The 18,672-nt window shown below is 36.7% G+C and overlaps 2 protein-coding genes across 2 annotated transcripts; both read left to right on the top strand.

Annotated features, from left to right (window-relative positions):
- Window positions 1-4,378: 4,378 nt before the first annotated feature.
- On the top strand, window positions 4,379-12,082 carry LOC117335922 (glycerol-3-phosphate phosphatase-like). The gene is made up of 8 exons (XM_033896206.1): window positions 4,379-4,766; window positions 5,081-5,148; window positions 7,262-7,354; window positions 8,135-8,272; window positions 8,602-8,664; window positions 8,797-8,947; window positions 9,485-9,626; window positions 9,914-12,082. The coding sequence occupies exons 1-8, from the start codon at window positions 4,688-4,690 to the stop codon at window positions 10,143-10,145; spliced, it is 966 nt and encodes a 321-aa protein (XP_033752097.1). The 5' UTR covers window positions 4,379-4,687; the 3' UTR covers window positions 10,146-12,082.
- Window positions 10,680-11,576, top strand: LOC117336688. The gene has a single exon (XM_033897299.1). The coding sequence runs from the start codon at window positions 10,680-10,682 to the stop codon at window positions 11,574-11,576; it is 897 nt and encodes a 298-aa protein (XP_033753190.1).
- Window positions 12,083-18,672: the final 6,590 nt, after the last annotated feature.

Raw genomic sequence — 18,672 nt, 5'->3', positions numbered from 1 at the left:
GATCCTATACATGTTTTATGTAGGAGGTAGATCCTATACATGTTTTATATAGAGAGGTAGATCCTATACATGTTTTATGTAGGAGGTAGATCCTATACATGTTTTATATAGGGAGGTAGATCATATACATGTTTTATATAGAGAGGTAGATCCTATACATGTTTTATGTAGGGAGGTAGATCCTATACATGTTTTATATAGAGAGGTAGATCCTATACATGTTTTATGTAGGGAGGTAGATCCTATACATGTTTTATATAGGGAGGTAGATCCTATACATGTTTTATATAGGGAGGTAGATCCTATACATGTTTTATGTAGGGAGGTAGATCCTATACATGTTTTATGTAGGAGGTAGATCCTATACATGTTTTATATAGGGAGGTAGATCCTATACATGTTTTATATAGGGAGGTAGATCCTATACATGTTTTATATAGGGAGGTAGATCCTATACATGTTTTATGTAGGGAGGTAGATCCTATACATGTTTTATATAGATAGGTAGATCCTATACATGTTTTATATAGGGAGGTAGGTCCTATACATGTTTTATGTAGGGAGGTAGGTCCTATACATGTTTTATGTAGGAGGTAGATCCTATACATGTTTTATGTAGGGAGGTAGATCCTATACATGTTTTATATAGAGAAGTAGATCCTACACATGTTTTATGTAGGAGGTAGATCATATACATGTTTTATGTAGGGAGGTAGATCCTATACATGTTTTAAGTAGGGAGGTAGATCCTACACATGTTTTATGTAGGGAGGTAGATCCTATACATGTTTTATATAGAGAGGTAGATCCTATACATGTTTTATGTAGGGAGGTAGATCCTATACATGTTTTATGTAGGAGGTAGACCCTATACATGTTGATGTAGGGAGGTAGATCCTATACATGTTTTATATAGAGAAGTAGATCCTACACATGTTTTATGTAGGAGGTAGATCCTATACATGTTTTATGTAGGAGGTAGATCCTATACATGTTTTATATAGAGAGGTAGATCCTATCACATGTTTATGTAGGGATTATATATAGAGTGAGGTAGATCCTATACATGTTTATAGTAGTGAGGTAGATCCTATACATGTTTTATATAGGGAGGTAGATCCTATACATGTTTTATGTAGGGAGGTAGATCCTATACATGTTTTATATAGGGAGGTAGATCCTATACATGTTTTATGTAGGGAGGTAGATCCTATACATGTTTTATATAGGGAGGTAGATCCTATACATGTTTTATATAGGGAGGTAGATCCTATACATGTTTTATGTAGTGAGGTAGATCCTATACATGTTTTATATAGGGAGGTTAGATCCTATACAGTGTTTTATAGTGAGGTAGATCCTACACATGTTTATGTAGTGAGGTAGATCCTATACATGTTTTATATAGGGAGGTAGATCCTATACATGTTTTATATAGGGAGGTAGATCCTATACATGTTTTATGTAGGGAGGTAGATCCTATACATGTTTTATATAGGGAGGTAGATCCTATATATGTTTTATGTAGGGAGGTAGATCCTACCCATGTTTTATATAGGGAGGTAGATCCTATACATGTTTTATGTAGGAGGTAGATCCTATACATGTTTTATGTAGGGAGGTAGATCCTATACATGTTTTATATAGGGAGGTAGATCCTATACATGTTTTATGTAGTGAGGTAGATCCTATACATGTTTTATGTAGGGAGGTAGATCCTATACATGTTTTATGTAGGGAGGTAGATCCTATACATGTTTTATGTAGGGAGGTAGATCCTATACATGTTTTATGTAGGGAGGTAGATCCTATACATGTTTTATATAGGGAGGTAGATCCTATACATGTTTATGTAGGGAGGTAGATCCTATACATGTTTTATATAGGGAGGTAGATCCTATACATGTTTTATGTAGGGAGGTAGATCCTATACATGTTTTATATAGGGAGGTAGATCCTATACATGTTTTATGTAGGGAGGTAGATCCTATACATGTTTTATGTAGGGAGGTAGATCCTATACATGTTTTATGTAGGGAGGTAGATCCTATACATGTTTTATATAGGGAGGTAGATCCTATACATGTTTTATGTAGGGAGGTAGATCCTATACATGTTTTATGTAGGAGGTAGATCCTATACATGTTTTATATAGAGAGGTAGATCCTATACATGTTTTATGTAGGATGTAGATCATATACATGTTTTATATAGGGAGGTAGATCATATACATGTTTTATGTAGGGAGGTAGATCCTATACATGTTTTATGTAGGTTTTATGTAGGGAGGTAGATCCTATACATGTTTTATGTAGGGAGGTAGATCCTATACATGTTTTATGTAGAGAGGTAGATCCTACACATGTTTTATGTAGGGAGGTAGATCCTATACATGTTTTATGTAGGGAGGTAGATCCTATACATGTTTTATGTAGGGAGGTATATCCTATACATGTTTTATGTAGGGAGGTAGATCCTATACATGTTTTATGTAGGAGGTAGATCCTATACATGTTTTATGTAGGGAGGTAGATCCTACACATGTTTTATGTAGGAGGTAGATCCTATACATGTTTTATGTAGAGAGGTAGATCCTATACATGTTTTATATAGAGAGGTAGATCCTATACATGTTTTATATAGAGAGGTAGATCCTATACATGTTTTATATAGGGAGGTAGATCCTATACATGTTTTATGTAGAGAGGTAGATCCTATACATGTTTTATATAGGGAGGTAGATCCTATACATGTTTTATATAGGGAGGTAGATCCTATACATGTTTTATGTAGGGAGGTAGATCCTATACATGTTTGATGTAGGGAGGTAGATCCTATACATGTTTTATATAGGGAGGTAGGTCCTATACATGTTTTATATAGAGAGGTAGATCCTATACATGTTTTATATAGAGAGGTAGATCCTATACATGTTTTATATAGGGAGGTAGATCCTATACATGTTTTATATAGGGAGGTAGATCCTATACATGTTTTATGTAGGGAGGTAGATCCTATACATGTTTGATGTAGGGAGGTAGATCCTATACATGTTTTATATAGGGAGGTAGGTCCTATACATGTTTTATGTAGGGAGGTAGATCCTATACATGTTTTATGTAGGGAGGTAGATCCTATACATGTTTTATGTAGTGAGGTAGGTCCTATACATGTTTTATGTAGGGAGGAAGATCCTATACATGTTGATGTAGGGAGGTAGGTCCTATACATGTTTTATGTAGGGAGGTAGATCCTATACATGTTTTATATAGGGAGGTAGATCCTATATATGTTTTATGTAGGGAGGTAGATCCTATACATGTTTTATGTAGGGAGGTAGATCCTATACATGTTTTATGTAGTGAGGTAGATCCTATACATGTTTTATATAGGGAGGTAGGTCCTATACATGTTTTATGTAGTGAGGTAGGTCCTATACATGTTTTATGTAGGGAGGAAGATCCTATACATGTTTTATGTAGGGAGGTAGATCCTATACATGTTTTATGTAGTGAGGTAGATCCTATACATGTTTTATATAGGGAGGTAGGTCCTATACATGTTTTATGTAGTGAGGTAGATCCTATACATGTTTTATATAGGGAGGTAGGTCCTATACATGTTTTATGTAGTGAGATAGGTCCTATACATGTTTTATGTAGGGAGGTAGATCCTATACATGTTGATGTAGGGAGGTAGATCCTATACATGTTTTATATAGAGAGGTAGATCCTATACATTTTTTATATAGGGAGGTAGATCCTATACATGTTTATGTAGGAGGTAGACCCTATATATGTTTTATGTAGGGAGGTAGGTCCTATACATGTTTTATATAGGGAGGTAGATCCTATACATGTTTTATATAGGGAGGTAGATCCTATACATGTTTTATGTAGTGAGGTAGGTCCTATACATGTTTTATGTAGGGAGGTAGGTCCTATACATGTTTTATGTAGGAGGTAGACCCTATACATGTTTTATGTAGGGAGGTAGATCCTATACATGTTTTATGTAGGGAGGTAGATCCCTATACATGTTTTATATAGAGAGGTAGATCCTATACATGTTTTATATAGAGAGGTAGATCCTATACATGTTTGATGTAGTGAGGTAGATCATATACATGTTTTATGTAGGGAGGTAGACCATACACATATATTTATGTACGTAGACGTATAAACTGACAGTATAGCTGTAGAATATATCTCATACACACATTGGATCAAACGACTGGATATAGTTGAATATCGCACGTATACAACAAATCGACTTATTCCAGAAACTTGCCATGGTACACACAGGTCTACATGAAGGGAAACGTGTAAATTTTATGATCGTAGATATTACTCAGACTCCATAAGTTTATGGTCAATGAGCATGGTTTTAAATATCAATTATTGTGTAACACATGCTCTATACCAGTTTATTGTCCCTGGATACACCATTCAGGAGGATTTTTAAACAATTTTTCATACAATACATACATGTATATGATTAATGCACGTACAGTACACTGCAGTTTTCGTCACGAGACAGTTCTGTAGGCAACAGTAATTCTACGTTACAGATTACCCCAGTGACAGTACTAGTATTGTGCCGACTCCGCGAGTTCCAAGGCTTCTCTCTCAGGGTGATCCTTCAGCTTTATGTTCTAGCGTAACCAGAAACAGACGGCACATTCATCATGGCGTGTACGCATATTGATTCAAAAGTCGCGGAAGAAATAATGGAGTCAACAGACAACTTTGTGTTTGACTGTTTTGGTGAGTTAGAGATGCATGTCGTGTACAAGTATAAGGAAAACTGTAGACAATACCCAGTTGAGTGTATTTAAAATTCACTCCATGTAACACGGGTAGCTAAATATAATCACAATTTGTACAAGATCCTGTAATTACTTGTAGACAAAGAAGCTGCATGTTCGTCCCTGATCAAGTATTACAACATGTTACATATAGCACTGTGTACTAGAGCTACCCATATATACCGATATTGGTTTTGAATTTTCAACTATGTTGTTAAAAAATATTCTGCTAACTTATCATCATGTTGTAACTTTATTTTCATGCCTGTCCAGGTGTGTTGTGGAAAGGTACGGACGCAGTCCCGGGTAGTGTGGAGACGATAAAACTGCTGAAATCAAGGGTGAGTATATATAACTGGCTGAAATCACGGGCGAGTATATATAACTGGCTGAAATCACGGGCGAGTATATAGTATACCGAGTATAGGAACCGTTACTAACTGACTGAAATCACAGGCGAGTATATCGTATACCAAGAATAGGGAACGCTACTAACTGACTGAAATCACGGGCAAGTATACAGTATACCGAGTATAGGGAACGTCACTAATTGGCTGAAATCACGGGCGAGTATATATTATACCGAGTATAGGGAACGTCACTAATTGGCTGAAATCACGGGCGAGTATATATTATACCGAGTATAGGGAACGTCACTAATTGGCTGAAATCACGGGCGAGTATATAGTATACCGAGTACAGGGAACGTCACTAATTGGCTGAAATCACGGGCGAGTATTAATAGTATACCGAGTATAGGGAACGTCACTAATTGGCTGAAATCACGGGCGAGTATATATTATACCGAGTATAGGGAACGTCACTAATTGGCTGAAATCACGGGCGAGTATTAATAGTATACCGAGTATAGGGAACGTCACTAATTGGCTGAAATCACGGGCGAGTATATATAGTATACCGAGTATAGGGAACGTCACTAACTGACTGAAATCACGGGCGAGTATATAGTATACCGAGTATAGGGAACGTCACTAACTGACTGAAATCACGGGCGAGTATATATTATACCAAGAATAGGGAACGCCACTAACTGGCTGAAATCACGGATGAGTATATAGTATACCGAGTATAGGAACCGTTACTAACTGATTGAAATCACGGGTGAGTATATATTATACCGAGAATAGGGAACGCTACTAAAACTTGCTGAAGTCACGGGCAAGTATATAGTATACCGAGTATAGGGAACGTCACTAATTGGCTGAAATCACGGGCGAGTATATGTTATACCGAGTACAGGGAACGTCACTAATTGGCTGAAATCACGGGCGAGTATATATTATACCGAGTACATGGAACGTCACTAATTGGCTGAAATCACGGGCGAGTATATGTTATACCGAGTACAGGGAACGTCACTAATTGGCTGAAATCACGGGCGAGTATATATTATACCGAGTACAGGGAACGTCACTAATTGGCTGAAATCACGGGCGAGTATATATTATACCGAGTACAGGGAACGTCACTAATTGGCTGAAATCACGGGCGAGTATATATTATACCGAGTATAGGGAACGTCACTAATTGGCTGAAATCACGGGCGTGTATATAGTATACCAAGAATAGGGAACGCTACTTATAGTATACCGAGTATAGGGAACGCTACTAACTGGCTGAAATCACGGGCGAGTATATATTATACCAAGAATAGGGAACGCTATTAACTGACTGAAATCACGGGCGAGTATATATTATACCGAGAATATATAGGGAACGTCGCTAATTGGCTGAAATCACGGGTGAGTATATAGTTTACCGAGTATAGGGAACGCTACTAACTGGCTGAAGTCACGGGCAAGTATATAGTATACCGAGTATAGGAAACGCTTATACTACATGTAAAAATTATTATGCCTTTCCATGCAAATTTTTTCAAAAAAGTGACTACCCGGGGTATTTCAAAGTAGGGATGAAAATATGCCACAATACCATGTGAATGTTAATTACAGGGAGAATCCTTTTTTAGTTGTGAAACTTTACCTTCAAGTAAGCCTGACGTTCGATATATCTTTCTCGGGTGGTAACATTTCAAGGGTGTTTCATATCAAACTTCTAACATAATTAAGGTGCATGTATATGTATAACCAACACATATGTTCAGCATAGTACCAGCAGCAAGCTTTGGAAAGTGCTTTGTGTATACTTCTGCTGTCGGCATCGGTGAAGATTAGCTCTTATCTAAATGCTTGGGTGTATAACACACCAAATTGCTGCTGTTGGACGATTTGCGTTACGTCTTCCTGTTGCCTGTTCGAGTCCAAAGTCGGTTTGCGTTCATGGTACAATAATAACAAATTGGTTCCTCGAGATAACTATTTTTTGTTCCACATATTCTCCAATAACAATGGGTTTTAACTGGTAATAATCACTGGTTGCGTTATATTGATAGACGATGTATATTAATACATTTATATTTATTACCATTCACAGGGAAAGAAGGTTTACTACTTAACAAACAACAGTAACGACACGAGACAGTACTACCTAAATACATGTCATCAATACGGATTTAATGCCACGGAGGTAAGTCAGATTTCTCATTTACGTGTTCAAAAGATGGATACTGATTTTCTCTAAAAGAAACTGATGGGTACGTACAAATTTCGTCATTAGAAATTGTTAAGGGTGTATGATCCAAGCCATAGCGTCTGCCGTTGAATTATCGTTATTGGTTTGATATGTGACTTATAATAAGGAGGGACCAACATATGAAGTCTAAAAGAAATCTAAGATATAACTTTCTGTGAATTAGAAATAGCAATGATAAACTTCAACTGTCGGCAATTGTTTTCTAGATTAGACTTAAATGGTACAACCAGGGATCAAGGGGAACCTACCTGTGTAGGTAGAGAAAAATCATCCCAGTACTTCTCAAGAAATAGCAATATAACGATCTTCAATCGTCAGAATCAAAGATGACCACCATTTTGTTTTCTGCATCGGACTCAATATCAAATGGGCACAACTAGGGGCCAGGGGAAACCTACATATAAAGTTAAAGAAAAAATCCTTTTAGTACTTCTCAGCAAATAGCAGTAACAATCTTAAACTGTCAAAATCAAAGATGGCCGACTGGTGGCTATTTGTTTTTTTGGTTTTTGGGGGGAATAAAAACTGATAAATGCTTACATTTCTCTACAAGAAAATGAACGGTACGTATGGATGTATGTTTCTTCATTAAAAACTAACGTAGGTGTTTTCCTCCATAATGAGAAAATGATGAGGCCGTGTGTTTCTTCATCATGAGACGCTGGTGAATTTCTCAAAAATACCCACTACCACAAACTGGTTTATATTATACAGGACGAGGTTTTGTGTACTGCCTACGCCAGCGCTTTGTACCTACACAACCGGAAGTTTACAGGCAAGGTATACGTCATAGGGAATCCGGCCATGGGGGAGGAGTTAGACAGATTCGGAATACGTCACACTGGCCTGGGGGTGAGTTGTATGGCTATTGTACGTCACAATGATGAGGCCAACATAAAAGGAAAATGCAACGACTGCGGCTCGAACCCAGGTCCTCAGAACTGTAGAGTAACGTTGTCGTTATTTGAGCTCCTTGGTCACCGGCATCCTGCAAAGCCAAGTTCCACAACACGTACATGTAGTTGTCATGTAATATAGCAAATGCTTCAATGTGGTATACGCGTCACATACTACCCATATGATCATCAATGTAACAAAGGAATTTAATCATTACCTTTAAACATTTAAACCTTATGCTGAGTAACTAGACTTTTAACACTGACACTGTTGATCTGTTAAAGCCTGATACTGTAGGAGACCAAAGGAGATTGGAAGATTTCGTCCCCACGGAACTAGACCCAGAGGTAAGAACATACAAACCTGATTTCTTTTCTATTCGTTATTTCATTGATATAATTTAACTTGTCATAATGTGATGAATATAGTTAAATGAGCATACATTAGGCAATATAATTAAACTGAGTTGGGATGTTTAGATTGGCTGTGTACTAGTGGGGTTCGATCCAAACATCAGTTTTATCAAAATGGTGAAGGGTGCGTCGTACGCCCGACGTCCAGACGTCCTGTTCCTGGCTACAAACGAGGATACCCACCTCCCTCTCCACACAGAGGACGTTGTCGTACCAGGTATGTCACACTTACATTTACCGCAACAACGAAATTACAGTTTTAAAATTAGAAGGTTAAACTATGTTTCAAGTCATGTGCCGGTGAAATCAAGAAAACCGAACTGAGACGAAGTGATTTTGTACGTCTCGATAAGACGAAGTGATTTCGTACGTCTCGATAAGACGAAGTGATTTCGTACGTCTCGATAAGACGAAGTGATTTCGTAGTCTCGATAAGACGAAGTGATTTCGTACGTCTCGATAAGACGAAGTGATTTCGTACGTCTCGATAAGACGAAGTGATTTCGTAGTCTCGATAAGACGAAGTGATTTCGTACGTCTCGATCAGACGAAGTGATTTCGTACGTCTCGATAAGACGAAGTGATTTCGTACGTCTCGATAAGACGAAGTGATTTCGTACGTCTCGATAAGACGGAAGTGATTTCGTACGTCTCGATGTCGAACAGTCACTGTTCTTACTACGTGTTAACGTATAATCACTTATTTATAGTCAAATATTTATGAAGACATGTTTCCTTTACTCGACCTTGGCAGGAACCGGAAGTATAGTATCGTCTATAAAAGTTCCGGCCAGGAGGGAACCTGTTGTCGTCGGGAAGCCTCAACCTGCGATCTTTGACGTCCTTAAAGATGCTCACAATTTAGACCCAGCCAGGACAATGATGGTTGGGGACACGTATGTAATCATTATCTCACACAAAACAACCAATGTGTTTCCTTGATAATACATTTCTGTAATTGGCGATTAGTCATGCGTGAAAATGCGAGATTTAGCAGCAAACCGATGCGTCATGACAAACATGTCTCCGTGCACTGTTTGAAATGTGATGTTCAAGGTCTTTGTTTATACTTTATAGCAATCAATTTTTATCGAAATCTTCATGTTTGTTTTCGTGTATTCTTTGAAACATATTTGCTTATTGGTCCATTACTCTTTGAAATATTCTGTAATATATCTTCCAGCCCCAGTACCGACATCCTATTGGCTAAGAACTCGGGCCTGAAGTCCCTACTGGTACTTTCTGGGATCACCACACAGGAGGACATGGAGGCCCTGGGAGCGTCGTCTGACCCCGCCACCAGGCGACTAGTACCAGACTTCTATGCTGAGAATCTGGGAGTACTGGGGCAGTATATACGACACCAACAGGACAAGGGGAACTTTGGACACATTAATAACAATTCTGCCATATAAACATTACTGTCGACGTGTTCATGTACGATTGTGTAGCATGCATTCAATGGCCATAACCAAGTTTTATAACTTTTATTATCGCGAAATCAATATTCAAGAGTATACACACAATATATTATACAGTGGTTAAAAGCTGTGAACTATAGTAATGATATATTTTACTGTAGGAAGTATTTAAAAATAACTTCCTACATCATGCTACCTGAGCAATTCATTCTAATTATGACCGTGGTGACAAGGATGGATGAGCGTTTTAATGGTTGTTGTTGAGATTTAGTTTAAAATCCTACCTGATGTTAGGGGTACCTTAGAGTAGAGTTTGTGTATGTATTGATGACTTATAATTCATAGTCCAGTTTCTGAGGTCATGTTTTAGTGACTATTTCCGTTGTGTCTATCATCGTACATAAACCGGAAGTACTGTTTCTATAAGTACAATACCGGAAGTACCACACCGGTAACGTTATATGTGACACCTGATGTTGTCCTACCAACTGTTACAAGAAAACGTGAAAGAAGGTAATCATTTTCAAAATGTCGGACTCTAAAGTAGACGAAAATATCAGTGTGACGTCCGACGCCGACGTAAAGAACGCCTTAGAACAGCTGGCCGTGTTACAGACAGATGGCACTCAAGATGTCAACGTATGGACTGGTATACTATCCGTGATCAAATCGGTTCAAAGAAGTTCACTGGGGTCAGGGAAATCGTATCTGACCTCCGGAATTTTCACGGAAGACGGAATGCTACTTCTAACGGATCACATCGGTCGGAGGCTTGTGTTGGTAGATCAAAGCTACACGTTTTTGGAGGAGTTCAAGTTGGACGGAAAACCCACCGATATCACGCGTGGTAACGAACCTTACGAGTACTTCGTGGCTTTGAGAGAGGACGGAATTCTAAGGTGTACATTCCGTGGTGGCCAGTTTACTGCATTAGGACGATTGCTGAGTCCGACAGGAGCATGGGGTATCGGTTTCCTTGGTAACACACGTGTGGTGGGTACGGAAAAATTCATATGTATGCTTGGATCGGATGGCCAGGATATTCGGTCAATGAGCAAGAGCGGCGCAGACACATACATAGCATTGTTGAAGGCAGAGAACCTATTGTACCATAAAGATGGTAACACTATCGTGGGCAGGCAGTCTAACGGGGTGGAGATCTTTCGTTACATGGTCAACAGTTTGGTGTATCCGGTTGGCCTCGATCTGGATCAGGACGGAAACCTTTATGTGTGTGGACGTAACTCGAAAAACGTCCATCTGGTGTCCAAGAACGGGCTCAAGGACAGAGTACTCTTGTCCAAACTGGTCAGCATCAACACCCCGTATGCCGTTGTGGTCAATCCTTTCAGACAGGAGATCGTGGTCACGTCCAGTCAGGAAGCCATAGCTTTCGAAGTGTACACGTTTTGTGACAATAAATGACCTAAGTAATGGTCAGTACTTGGTCAGTACTCGGTCATCAGTACTCGGTTACGTTTATACGAGTACAGTTTTGTACTCTGTAAGTCAGACTTAGTGATGTTATACCTGTATTATACGATACGTCAAACATGTTCCGAGGAGTATTTTTTTTTATAACGTACTATAACTAATTGCATGTCAATATTTATCATAAAATTGTGTCAATTACAGTGAGGGTCGGTATACACGTACCAGTATACATTTATATTTGTATCATTAAATCCGTTATCGGCCGTTTTTAATTGTTCTTTCTAGATGAGGTAATGTGTTTTTTTTATTTTATTTATTTATCTTTTCGTTGTATACATATAGTACATGTATATCATATATCAATGAATTCATTACCCTAAATAAAAAGGTAATCATATTAAACAACACGGTTACTTCTTTGACCTATAACCTTTGTGACCTTTGTTATAACTTTTGGTTTGATGTTACACATGCAAATAAAAGTTATTTAATATTTATCAATATTTGAACTGTGTATAAGTACGCAAAATAATGCGCTTATTGGACGGTTACAGGTAACTTATTGGACGGTTACAGGTAACTTATTGGACGGTTACAGGTAACTTATTGAACGGTTACAGGTAACTTATTGGACGGTTACAGGTAACTTATTGAACGGTTACATGTAACTTATTGGACGGTTACAGGTAACTTATTGGACGGTTACAGGTAACTTATTGGACGGTTACAGGTAACTTATTGGACGGTTAAAGGTAACTTATTGGACGGTTACAGGTAACGTATTGGACGGCTACAGGTAACTTATTGGACGGTTACAGGTAACTTATTGGACGGATACAGATAACTTATTGGACGTCTACAGGTAACTTATTGGACGGTTACAGGTAACTTATTGAACGGTTACATGTAACTTATTGGACGGTTACAGGTAACTTATTGGACGGTTACAGGTAACTTATTGGACGGTTACAGGTAACTTATTGGACGGTTAAAGGTAACTTATTGGACGGCTACAGGTAACGTATTGGACGGCTACAGGTAACTTATTGAACGGTTACAGGTAACTTATTGGACGGTTACAGGTAACTTATTGGACGGCTACAGGTAACGTATTGGATAGCTAGATGTAAGATTTTGAATGAGCACATAATAATGCTAGACAATAATAACAAAAGGGTGACATTTAAACAAAAGAATAAATGTGTAACAGGATAGTTTCTATATATATACACTGAGATACATTTCCAGCACTTATTGTATTTCCTTTGAATTCGTAATTTTGGCAACACTTTGTAGTTGAATTTGAAATCTAGCGGTTTTTCCATAATGTACTAAAAAAGGTTTATGTGCACACACTGTCTTTCATATCATATCCTTTGAGATATGTTATACTCCCAGAGATATAGCTATGATATATAAATCTTTGTTGAAAACATTTTAGATGTAATGTTGAAATCTAGCTTTTTCACACGTTAAATTGTGTGATTTTGATTCATTGCATTCTCTGACAAAGAAGAATTTATGGAGTCGACACAAATAAGCTCTCCATTAGGCAAAAGTGATCACTCGGTTATCAATATTCGTTGCAGCTTTGATATCGAAATAGATTCATTTAAGAAATCGCGATATATGTACGATAAAGTAAAGGAAATTACAGTGAACTGTGTGTAAAATTGAATATGGGCTGACAAGGGTATTTGTTATACTGTAATATGGATGTCGAAGCCCAATGACACATTTTTTAACGAAAAAACTGGAACAATGTATAAAAGAAACTATTCCAAGTAAACTGATTACGCCACAACGGAAATCAGTAGACCGTAAATATTAAACTCTTCTTGATAAAAAAACTGTCAAAAGTTAAAAGAAAGGGTACGTTATGGATCAAATACTTAAGAACTTGGGATCAAGAGATGTACAGGGAATATTGTAGAGCAAGGAACAAGTAAAGAAACAAGAAAGGCTGAAAAATTGCATGAGAAGCAAAAAGCGCAACAAGTTTAGTAAAAAAAAAAAAAAAAGGCAATGTGCAACATTTATTAGACTAGTTGTTTTTTTCCTAAGTGATAGTTTCCATTTTCTCGCTGAAACAGTTTTGAAACAATTTAATAGAAATCGTACTTGTAACTATGTGTACGTTCGTCTGTTTTGCTTTAGGTAGGTATACATAATACATTACATTATTACAAAAACAAAATGTGTTGATGTTCAAAATTTGGGAATTAAAAAAGGGAAAAAATCTAAGTTTCTGAGAGAATTCTGTATCGCGATCATGTTTAGAAGTCTGACAAGCTTTATCCTGATTTCACTTCAACTGATTGATAGATCTCAAACTGACAAATCCAGACACAATCAAGATTTCTGGATTTGTCGAAAAGATTTCCTCAATATTGAAATTACGAAAACTTTACTCCATTAGACGAATCAAAACAGCATACAATTAATCTCGAACACAAAATAAATGAATATATAAATACATGTAAATAAAAATGGTTATTCTCATATATCAAAGTTCCGTAATACGTAATAAGTTATCGAAACCAAACTACTATACGGATAGAATTCAGTACATTTGTATGTTTGTATATCGTCTCCACAATCACATGCACAGCAGTGTTCATTATAGAATAAAAACTACAAGTAATTACAAATGCGCAACTGGAATGTAACCTAGCATGGAGATGTAACCATTATCCCTTAAAGAAATGACTAAAAAGTATCAACAATAAGCTCAAACGTCTACTTAGCGTGTATCCTTTCAAATCGGTGAGACTCCAAGGTCAATTTAGTCCAGGGACTTTCGTTCTAGAAGAGTTAGCTCCCTTACCCCACTGCTCGTGGACATGCGAGAGCAGGGCGCGCTGGACCCAGACCCGACGTTCGTAATGTTTTCAGTTCGTGATGTGGTAGAGCAAGGTACGTAATTTCGTTGTATTGGAACAGTAGTCTGTATGTGTTAACAAATGTTGCAGAAAGTGACTCGAAATCTAAAAGGAAAAGAACTTGACATGTACCGATTTGCGCAGACCAATGAGCGAAAGATAGAATCCACACAAAAAAGTAGCGAAAACATGGTCCGAAGATTCCCAAGCTTCGGTCTTTCTACGGCCCCACATTGTCCCTGTTATATACATTATTATATTGTATACTGTTACTGTCAAGGTCACTTTCGTGATGTATAAAGGCTTTTACTTTCGATGCCACTGTCACACTGGTATGCGATGTCTATAATACTTTTACTGTCAAGGTTATTTTCTCTGGCCCTGTACTATATCACACAGCCCTGGAGTTTCCTCTGGCTTTGACACCAGACATGGTCTCGGGGCCAGCAGAAACTTGGGCTAACATTGTCCCTGTTACTGTCAAGGTCACTGTCCAAGGTCACACATTTACTGTCAATGTCACTGTCCACGATCACACATTGTCCCTGTTAGTGCTGTCAAGGTCACTGTCCAAGGTCACACATTGTCCCTGTCACACTGTGATAATGTTAACAGAAATTATTTTATGTCTTTATAATTTTTATTTGGAGATAGTATTATGCATGATACCAGGGATATAATAAGATCTTATTATATGTCCCTGATGATACCAGAGATATGTAAGTGTCAAATATTGACAAACTGGATATCTTCAGTTTGATGACTTTTCTCAAACGGTAGATTGCACGTGACAACATTTTTACTAAACAACACCAATTAATTGATTAATATATTCAATTTAATAATAAGTGAATGCAGCTGAGTAAATTACAGTATAATGAATCGTGAATATCTACTGAACAGTAAATGAAATTGTTGGCCCTGGTGTTTTTGTTTTATTCCCAAGTGACTTTCCTCGAAGTTTTCAATACAAACTCTCATGGTTTGTAATTCCAGCATTCACAGTCCTGGTTGATTTTGTAAGATAAAATGTCACAGATAGACTGTTATCCGGGGATCCCTTCTGGTCCATATCTTCCTGGTCATGCTGAATGCTCTTCTGAATCTGCATTGCTGTTTGGGATGACAATCAATCCCTGACACAGTTTTGCAAGGGATGGGAATCTGGCTTTCTCAGAAAACTTATCTGTTCTTTCAGAAAGTTTCCTCCAAAACTCATCCATTCTTATGTCCATCTTTGGGAGTTCACTTTCAGGGGATAGCTGAAAATCTGTAAACTCCTCCAAGAGCTCCTCCTCTAAACTTAAGTCACCAGTCTTGGCAATCTTCTGGTCAAGTTCATGGACACTACAAATTATCAAAATATTCATTGTTGGTTGCTTTATTTGGTTTAATAATGAACTTAAAAAAGCAATATAAGGTAGATAACTGAAGTATTTGTTATATTTAGTTTACAATAAACAAGAAAAAAAATTCATGATTTAGGTTCTACTGCTACAAAATACCTTGATATCTAAGATTGTAATCTCAGACATACAACCAATAAACAGTTTACATAATTATCAACAAGACATGGTGAATGAAGACCCATTTATTAGAAAATGCCATTTGAAATACATTTATTTTTTACTAAATAGTCTCCACTTTTAAAATATTTAGTAAGTATATATAGGTAGCTACTATTTTGGTCCGATGCTTTTAGACATTTACAAATGTTTATCTGCACAATCTTGAAAGGTGTTGAAAAAGATATATATATTATAAAAAAATAGATATTCCTTTTAAAGTTTCTACATCTACTTTTTCCTATATATATATCCTCTACATACCGTATATATTTATAACACAGACATGAATATTTGAATAAATTGTGTTGGATGTACAACATGTATGTCAAGTTACACCACTAGATTAGGTGTAAAACAGCATGTAAAAGAACACTGGCAATAATTGGTATAGATTTGATAAAGATAGATATCAAAATAAATATGAGTATATATATACAATGATTTGAATTTCCTGTCGTAGTTGTACCGAGAGAAATATATCTAATATATGTACAATTCGTATCCATGTATGTAAATACATTGCGATCCAGGTATTTATATCATCTTATAGACGACTTCCACAATGATCATGTCAGGGTATCGGGCCGACCATCACTGCGCCATTGAAACGTTCTTTTTAGAGCGCCAATGTGGCGCAGCGGTATAAGCTGTGGGTATTTCTGGCTAGGCGATTGGGTGCCGTAGATCGTAAGTTTGAGGCCCGGTCAGGGCACGAGTCAAAAAGTTGTCTTTCTTCGTCATTTGTGTTTCTAAGCTATATAGATACAATGTATATATATATAGTTTAGATTTCTATATACAATGTACTCTATAAAGACAGGTAGATCTTTGTTCTTATATTTAAGAAAGGTTGCTATGTAGATTAACGCGTCCTTTAGTGATATACTGTATAGAAAAAAAATGAAAATGGTGTTCAAAATTTTTTCAGAACGAATGCATTGGGAAAATAGCTAACAGAAAAATACTAGCTGTTATAGAAAGATTGCTGGTGAGAGGGTTTTGGAGGAGAAACACTGGATACAAAAGGTAAGGTTTAATTATAGGCTTATTCAGTTAAGGACGTACTTGTTGATTGTAGTGGTGTCGGTGATTGAAAATTGGATGAAAAAACCCAACTGCATTGAAATAAAAACAACTGCATTGAAATCAGAAATTTCTAGAAGTGTTCGTAAATCTTTGGCTTTTCATATTTTTGTAATGTTAATGTCAATCAATAAGTAGTTAATTTTATATTTTACTAATATATTCATTGGTCAATTACAAGAGATTAAGGAGATTTAGATATATTAAGAACCGTTAATTGCTTTTGTTCAGTATTATAATATTGATAACAAAGACTAAGAGGTACGTGCAATATATATATGTACTTGAGATGTACATAATTTTTTTCTACAAAGGGGCACAACTCTGTCCTAAATTTAGAAAACTGATTATAATTGACTATTAAAGCATGAAAAACAATATTACCATATGAAGGATTCCATATAAATAGTATTTCATTTCTTACTTCATTTGCTTTATTGAAATGATTGTATGGTTCCCTGATGACATAAGATCTATAAATTTTAACATAATTTGTCTAATGTAATATTTCCTCTACAAAAAATTTGACATTATTTCTAAGTATAATGGACATTCCATAATAAAATGATACAGTATTTGTACTCAATTTGAGTACAAACACTACAATAACGCATACATGTATATCTGGAGGTATTGAATTTGAATTGATGTTATCCTCCAGCTTATGTAATCTATGAGATGATACCCGATACATATGTACCTTGTTAGATTTTAATTTTTTTTTTGATATTACTGGAGTAACAATGTCAAGAATATATTTCTTGTAACCAAATTCATCTGAAAAAAATATATAATATCTGGCTCGTGGCCTAGCTATGAGATATTGACCAGATCAAGTTCCTCTTGAACATTGACCTCTATCATTGTCCTTCCTCCTCCACTAAAAGGGACTACATTTGTATAAGAATCATCATCCTTCCTCCTCCATTAGCAGGGACTTGGATTATAGGAATGGACTTATACAGAAAAGAAAATGATTGTAAAACAGCTTGTGTACCCATTCTTTAATCCATTGTCATTTTTTTATTAATCACATTTGATGTGTAGTATTATTTGGGTGGAGGTCAACAACCTTGTTACGATCAATTTACCCATATCCTTATCTACAGGTGGGACTTCCCATCTATACAACTTAAGCAGTCTGTACTTAACTTTTATTGTATTTATCTATACAACCATAAGAAAACAGGATCTCTGTCTATAGAAGGAAATGTGATGACCCAAGAGGTGGATGACCACATTAGTCAAACTAATCACTTGAGATTTGGTGTGTGATTTTAGTACCAATGCTTTTACACAAAACTCAGAACAGTTTAATTTGAGCAGATCAGATGTTGAAACATGAAGAACTAGCTGAACTAGTGCATGAACTAACTGAACTAGTGCATGAACTAACTGAACTAGTGCATTGATGAGTAAAGTAAGAACATAACCTTACGAGGAAACCTACATATAGTTTTATAGGTAACTGAACTACAGGGCCCAGTTGTTCAAAAGGCGATTAGCTTAATCACTTGATTAGTGAGAAACACATATTTCCTTAACTTCAAAATC

This window comes from Pecten maximus, chromosome 10 (genome assembly GCF_902652985.1).
Source record: "Pecten maximus chromosome 10, xPecMax1.1, whole genome shotgun sequence".
Taxonomy (NCBI): Eukaryota; Metazoa; Mollusca; class Bivalvia; order Pectinida; family Pectinidae; genus Pecten; species Pecten maximus.
This window is presented reverse-complemented; position numbering and strand designations above follow the sequence as displayed.